Source organism: Poeciliopsis prolifica, unplaced genomic scaffold (genome assembly GCF_027474105.1).
Source record: "Poeciliopsis prolifica strain line A6 unplaced genomic scaffold, Auburn_PproV2 SCAFFOLD020, whole genome shotgun sequence".
Classification (NCBI taxonomy): domain Eukaryota; kingdom Metazoa; phylum Chordata; class Actinopteri; order Cyprinodontiformes; family Poeciliidae; genus Poeciliopsis; species Poeciliopsis prolifica.
Genome location: NW_026562395.1, coordinates 194127 through 202141, shown reverse-complemented (window position 1 = coordinate 202141; position 8015 = coordinate 194127). Strand labels below are relative to the sequence as shown.

The window sequence follows — 8015 nt, the reverse complement described above, 5'->3', positions numbered from 1 at the left end:
CAGAACAAATTTGCTTAAATTACTATAGTAATTTGGTCATTAAACATTAGAGCAAAGTTTTTTAGGGATCAATTCTCAGGCTTCTTTAATTTCTACATGCTTCTCCTGACTCAGATTACAGGAGAAGCATGTAATGCATATGACACAGGAGTCAACGTTTCACTGGATGACAATACACCCTTATAGTCAGTATCTGCCCCAGATTTCTTTTAATTTAATATTTTTTGTAACTAGAGTTCAGCACACATGTCATGTTGATAACTGCCTCTACATGACGTTACTGCAATAAATTGAATTCAAATAAATGTAATGAGGCAAGAAATCAAACTTAACATTTAGATTTACTGGTCTTTTAATAAATATATCACACTACTACTTTCAGGGTTTTCTTGTAAAATACAAAAAAGAGAAATTTGTCATGCTTTAAATTGCAATAGGTTAGATAAAAGTACTTGTCTTTGCAGAAAATCTCTGTCAGGCAGCTCAAGTTTATTAAAAATGCAACTGGTTAATTCCTGACAAACACCAGGAAATTGATCTCATTACACCAGCATTTAAATCAGCGCTGCAACACCGTGATTGCAAAAGGTTAGAGTTTAACATTTTGTTAATAATCTCATAAGTTCTGAAACCATGGATATTAATATAGTTTAGAGCTGTTGATCAGATGAATTATCCATACCCAGCCAAAAGCGAAGCAAAACATTTCGGGACCCCAAATCATCCAGGGCCTTCAATTTTAAGATTATAGAGCTAAAATTTTATATTGGTGATAAGAACACTACTAAGTTTGATTTGATGGTTTCAACACAGATGCATTCAAAGATTTCAAATTGTTTAAAATTTAAATTTAAGATTTACAGAAGTGATCAGAGCAAAGAATAATCATCATTTCATGATGTCTCAATCTGACTCTGACAAGTTTGATCTCCTCTTTGTGTTTGAACTTGGTTTGATCACAAATGCATCTCAGCAAACATTACTGTCTGCTATTGCTTTGAAGCTCAGCTTATTAAACATACTCCCAAATTTCACCAAATCTGTAATGAAAGTAGCAATTAGGAGAAAGTGGTCATAAAGGGATGAACAGAGTCAGCAATAATACTCAGAATGACTTTGGTGTTTACAAATATAATATCAACTGCATCATAGCACAACCACTAACAGTCTGAAGCTTTGATAAAGACAGGATAGATCCATATTTTAATACGTTTAACAGTAAATTCAGACCCTATCATCTAAATATTGCAGCTGAAGTTGAAAACTGTGGGATTGGGTAACAGATTTAATAAATTTATTGTCTAATTAAGTGTAAAGTTAAAAAGTGGTGGTGAAGTTCTTAACCTGAAACCCAGTTCTCCTTAAGGCCCCTCAATCTTGGGCCAGCCCTGCACCTCACAGTCAGTCACATTTAGTGAGTGTGCCAGAATCTGGGCTAAACAATCACTACTTTGTGGTAGTGATGGACACGGATCTGACTTGTCAGAGACACACAAATGCAGTTGTAAAGTAGGCCTTCCATCACATGAAGGACTAATGTCGCAGCAAGATCTAGAGAATCTCATTTTTGCGCCGATCTTCAATTGCATGGATCACAGCAATGATGTTTTCACAGGTGTGCCTAAAAACAAAAATTCAATCAGACAGCTGATGCTGATTCAGAACGCTGCTGCTTGCTTTCTCACTAAAACCAGGAAGACAGAGCACATCACCCCTATTTGAAAGTTCTGACAATGGCTGCCGGTAACTTAGAAAACAAACTTTAAAATGCACCTAGTGGTTTAAAAACTATGTAGTACTTTAGCACCAAAATACACTAAAGATGTGTTGAAGAATACACAAATCTGAGTGGCAGCATTCCTGCCACTCAGGTCTTCTCTTTTGAGTAGCGTCCACAGAACTATAACCAAACATGGAGAACCATTATTCAGTTTTCATACTTCCCTAATCCAGAAAATAACTAACCGAAAACTGCTAAGCCACTGAGTTCCTTTAAATCAATGAAAACCTTCCTTTTTAGGGCTACCTTTGATTAGTCTGAGCAAATTTAGAACATTTTAATCTGCAGTAACTTGTTCACTGTTTTTTTTTTTTTTTTCTAATCATGTAAAGCGCTTGGAATTGCCAGGTTGCTAAAAAATGTGCTATACAAATAAAATTGCCTTGAAATCAACTCCCTGAAAACCTGAGATGGGCAGAGTCTGTTGTCCCCTTCATATGAGGCCTGATTGCTGCAAAAAGCATCAGAGATGATTTTATTACCTGATTTTAATGTTATTCTTTTTATAATATCATTCTTTTAATGTATTGTGTCTTTAAGGTAGTTTCTTTCCTCCTCTTGTTCCTTTTCTTTTAAGCCACTTTGAACTAACATCTTTTGAGTTCAGCTAAAATAAACTCACCTTACCTTAACATCCCATCCCTCCTTTGGGAATCATTGCTGTAAAAACACCGACAATGCAGAATACACAGACCTTTTATGAATTTACTCTCTCTTTGGCAACAATGATGCTTTGAGAGCACCGATAACAGGCCTTAATGTGGATGTCATTCAATTTACAAATGTGGTGCAGTGTGCGATCAGATTTAAATGCCAATGTGTAGGTGTGGGTTCAAATGGAGATATACTCCAGGTGATGGATGAAGCATTTCACAACAGATGTTTAGAGGTATAAACTGCTGTCACCAACATTTTAGCAGCATGCAACCTATTTGCAACTGCCTCATTTTTACCACCAGCTGTGCTGTTGTGGAGCAATACCCATCGTTGAGAATAAAGACAGAAAAAATTACTCCGCTGGGAGGGCCATGTATCTAGATGAGAGGGAGATCCTCTTAAAGGTATCATGCAGGCGCAGTATGCTCTCATGTTCCCTCCTCCCCACAACATCTCCTCTGAGACCACTGATTTAGCTGGTAGAAGACAAGATCCTCTTTGTCCAGATACACGCAGAAAACAATTCTCTGGGTAAATTAAACACCACAGTGCCAAAAGAACAATAGCTGGTCCCCAAAGGACACACTGCCATGTGTGGGTGTGTGTGTGAGAGAGATTTGAATGTCATATGTCTTACATGAGTGGTTGTTAAGGCTGACAGCTGCAGTAGCTTCTGGCTGAAAAGCATTTGCACAGTGACACTCAGAAGCATGCAGAGAGCTCGGTGGATGTACTGTACGCCAGTGTCTGGAGTTTCCCTAGTAACAGCGGCTACTTCCACACTGTTGCTGATAGAAACAAAGACGAATATCTTTATGGCTACGTAGCACATGCATGCAGCATATGGCTCATAAATGTACACAAACAACAAGTCGCCAGTGCTTGTTAAAACAACCTCACAGTCACAGCTTTACAAAGCAGCTTTTTCACTGTAATTCACCAGTACATGTACGTATATATGGAACTGAATGTAACGCATCCACATACAAACCGTGTCTCCTCAAGCTGACTTTGTGGTGAGCACACAAATACACATGTTCGTCTTTCTCTGAGTCCTATTATTCACACACCACAAACAGCAAAGTAACATTGGCTGCCCCAGTACCCTGATTTATCAAACTGGCAAGGGAAGTCTGACATACTCTCCTTTCCTCACTTTCTCTCGCACACATAAACACAAATTCTAAAAAAAAATAAATAAAAAAATAAATAAAATCACTCACCTGAGGCAACCTCAGCCTGTTCAACATGTACTGAACAGGCGGAACAGTAATCACTAGGGAATATGGCAAGAGCAAAGGACTAAAGCAGCAGCAAAAGGGTGGATTTCACGTTTGGCAACAACAAATCAAGTTTGTAAAGAGAAACAAAATTTAACTCTCTTCTTTTCAAGCTTGAATACTGGCAAATCATTATTATAGTTAACATATAAATTATTTTTAAATATGTGGATGTATTTTTGTCGGTGTTGGCTTAAAAAAACAGCTCCATAAGTCAAGGATAAAAGTAAAGGATGATTATAAGAAGAAAGATAATGAATAAGAATTATGTGTCTATGTGCTTAGAGGGAGGTCAATAAAAACAGTGATAGTTTATGCCTGAACGCCAGCCTAGGTAATGGGCTCCTTCTGTTCTAAGCATTGGTGACATTATATAAAGTTTATTGGTAATTTAAAAACTGGGTGTTATGTTATATAAAGCAGTTTGAACTACCTTGCTGCTGGAATGTGCTAAATAAATTGGAATCAGCCCTGAAGGGGTTTTCTTGTGCTTATTGGGAAATAAACTCAATGAGAATGGCATAGAAGTCATTTGCTATGTGCTGACACTGAAGTTGATATTGATTCACAGTTGCAATAATTTGGGAGAAAATAAAATGGGTATGTAGGTGGGGGGTTTTCAAAAGCAGGTCGCTTCGAGGTACAGAATCTCCGTAGCTCCACATTTATTTGCTTTTCATGACAATACGCATTAGAAAATCTTTTGGTTTGTAATTGACAGCTACATTTTGTTGTTGTTGTTTGTTTATTTCTCCCCCTGACACAGCTGTACCTGAGCCACATAATGAAGAACTGCTACTGAATACAATTGAAGAGTTAATAATTATTGAACACATCTTTTTAAAGTATATGCACGGCTTTAGTGCCAATGCAAACTACCCCATTCAATGTGCAAACCTTGAAACACAAATCAAGAGTCAAGATTCAGGATGTCAATGCTTTACATATATATATTCATCAATTCAGCTTTGTTACTGCACACAAGCTGCTCACCTCTGTTGAAACAAACCATCTGCAGCTCTCTCATCAACAAAACAAAATATTTGGAAGTGAGGACTCAATTAAACCTGCTCTGCTGTTCCATACAATCTTTTAAAGACATTCTAATGTCTGCAACATGCTCAACAAATGCACACATCATGGCAAGGCACCTTCAAATATATGCTTCCTTGCCCTTTCAATTCATATTAAAGAAAAACTTAAGCATCACACGAACAAAGATGATTGTCTGGTGAGGTGATTGATCCAACCCTAAATAAAAAACAGGAAAACAAAGCCATTTTCCTACCATCACAGAAGCTAATCAATATAAATAAGCAGCTGTGTTGCTTAAAGATAAAGACTGTGACATTTTGTGCACTCTTGTAATGTCAAATATGTGCACAAGGATGCATGGGAGGCTGCAAAAATCCTAATTAAGACAGATCAGAGCATGAGTTATGAAATGCCAGTAAAGAATTGATTGTAAGCAGTCAGAATAAGCTGCAAGATCACTGATTTATGTTTTCTGCTTAATGCAGATTACTACAAAGATGTGTGAAGCGTGTTTGGTTTGAGAGAGGTCAGGAGGTATCAGAGCATGAATATTTCATAGCTTTGTGTGAGCACAAATGAGGAGAGTAACACTGTTGATGTGTGAGTGTGAGTGTGCAGCCAAAAACAAGACCTAATGGACCAGGTCGATTTTCTTTTCATATTTCAACCTTGATTTATTTGAACCAAAAAAGAGATAATTCCACTAAACTTAAATACAAAAATAAGGGACTCAAATTTTAAAACCAATGTATGAATACAATTTACACATACATCCAGTGCTGTGAGCGAGATGACAGCATTGTGGAGAGAACAATATGGCAAAAAGAGGAGCTTGGTCAAGCCAAGACGCTTTGCTTAGGCAACTGTTGCAACCAGCTCAGGCTTTCAGAGGTCTATGAATCATTAAGTGGCTGGAGTTCGTGTCGTTGGGTCTGTCCTGGTCGTAAAGCTAACAGTAAAAAAATAGAAGGGAGACCTTTGAGAGACATCCCCAGATCCCATCTACACCCGTCCCCTCCCTCTGCCGGTCTGCTCTGCTGCTGCAGAGAAGAAAGGAACCGAATCCACTTTTTTTCCCCTCCTGGAAATCAAAGAAATCAAACCGAGTCGTGTGCGCCGTGTAAAGGTGATTTTGCTTGTCCTGTGTTAATGGGGTCGATTAGGAATCGTGTGCGCCACTCAGCACGCGTCCTAACCATGCGGGGCGTTGTCTGTTTATATGGCCGCGCTCCCTCGTTTCTCAGTACTCTCCATTTTATTGGGAAATCCACAGTGCATCGAGGTCCGTACTAAACGACGGTCCCAAAACAACAGGTCCTTATTCATATGTGCGCTTCTGGCGGGACTTAATTGTTTGCGTATGTGTGAGGGTCCTGTTAGTGTGTGCGCCAGTAAAGCGTGCGTCCATGCGCCTCGGTGACTGGAGGTGGAGGATATCAAACGGAATTCCTGATCAGTCCTTGTCTCCGGTCACCAAAGAGAGCTCTTTAAGAATTCCACTGGCGTCCACTCTCCGCCGCTCGCGGATCATGTCCTCCAGACTCCGAAAGACCAGAGTGTGCACCCCGCTGCCGGACAGGTGCACTTTGAGGAAATACTGCTGCTCCGCAGAGTGCGCCTCCCCGCCTCCTTTGAATTCCCGTTTCCCGAAGCGGCACCAGGCAGCGAAACTTTCAGAGTTGGTCCAACAAATCTCCTCACTTCTCAGCCCTAGATGTCCCGAAGCATTCTGCATCACCAGGTCCGGAGGAAGCGGCCGAAATCGGTACCGATTGTTAACTATTCTGCCGTGCCGACCGTTGCTGATCTCCAGCAGACTGTCCCTGCGGATTTCGCCCTTGTGCAGGTGAATAACTTGGTCGTCACGCTGGTAAATGACCCAGTGGGGGGGTTGTGCGGTGGCCACCAGCTCCAGCAGATCCCCCGGCTTGCACATAGTCAGCAAAGTTTTGACCGAGTACACGTTCAGGTCCTCGTTTTCCCGCAGCTTGGAGAAGATGCATTCCTGGGAGCAGAACGCCGAGTACTCCACCTCACTGACCGAGAAGGGTCCCTCCTCTGCCGGGCTGTGGTCCTTGGTGAAGCCGCAGTCGGACGGAGTGCGGTCGTCCACCTCCTCCTCTTCGTCAGAGAAGAAGTAGGCGACGCCGACCCGAAGCTCGTCCTTCTCCAGCCCGGACGGATCCCCCGTGGGCAGCTCGCTGTAGTTGAGGTGGGTGATCCGATCCAGTTGGTTTCCCATCAATGACCCGGCAAGGCAGAGGCATGGACTGCGGTGTCTGGGAGTGAAATTGACAGCATGGAAAGCATGAAAACACCGCCTTTCACAAAACAATGGCTTTACGCACAAAATCGATTGTAGCTATTCTAAAGAAACACATAAAACCAGCAAGGATCAGTGCGCACGGGGGTGAAAGGTGTCATATTACTGAGTCAGTCAACGATCCACTGCCCCTTGCTCCCTCACACTCAGTCGTAAATCACAACATCCGATGGAATGTAAGAAAGCCAAACAAACAGGAAGCTGCAGGATACAAACTATGGTCCACTTCACATAAAGACCAATCTTTACGCACAGCAATAAACGTAGAAAGCAGGATAAAACAGGATACCTGTGCGCTCCCGAGGGCGAATGATTAGATATCCTTATGATCCATGAGTACAGAGGGCTGCTCAGTCCTCTGCTCTCCTTCTGTCTCTTTCTTTCCCCTCCTTCTTCTCTCGCTTCTCCTTCAGTGTTTGCAGCACGCACCGGGCGCTCCGGCTGCAGTGCGAAGCTCGTACTTCACATCTTTCTGGCACCAACTCCATTTAAGTACCACGGAGAGCTCCGCCTCCTCCGACGCGCTCCGCCCTCAGTGGACCTCTTTCACGGTGTCTTGTTACCTCCGGACCAATAAAAACCCTCCGAGAGTCTGCCAGTCAGTCATCAGACCCAATCAGGTGTGCTCAGAGGCGGCTGGCGGCGATAGACGGCTGTTACTGTGGTGTGGCTTTTTTGTTTTCAGTGAGCTTCATGATCAGCAGAGTCCCCGCGCAACTTCAGCGAAGACTCCCATTCAGACGAGATAAGATGCAACATAATCTCACAACAAGCAGATAAGACAGCACTTGGTAAAAAAAAAAAAAAAAAGTGTGCTGCAAAACATTTGCCTGCTAAATATTTTTAAAATAGATATTTCTATTAAATAATAGAAATTTCTATTTCCACTGGCTTTTCCCACTAAGTCAGCAAGAAACTTCCAAAATTCTATTGAAAGTTT

General features: G+C 41.5%; 1 protein-coding gene across 1 annotated transcript; it reads right to left on the bottom strand.

The window, feature by feature from the left end:
- Positions 1-4365: 4365 nt before the first annotated feature.
- Positions 4366-7563, bottom strand: lratd1 (LRAT domain containing 1). The gene is given in 3 exon segments (XM_055044064.1): positions 4366-7031; positions 7365-7494; positions 7497-7563. Coding segments are annotated over 3 exon segments (1023 nt in total). The 3' UTR covers positions 4366-6205.
- Positions 7564-8015: the final 452 nt, after the last annotated feature.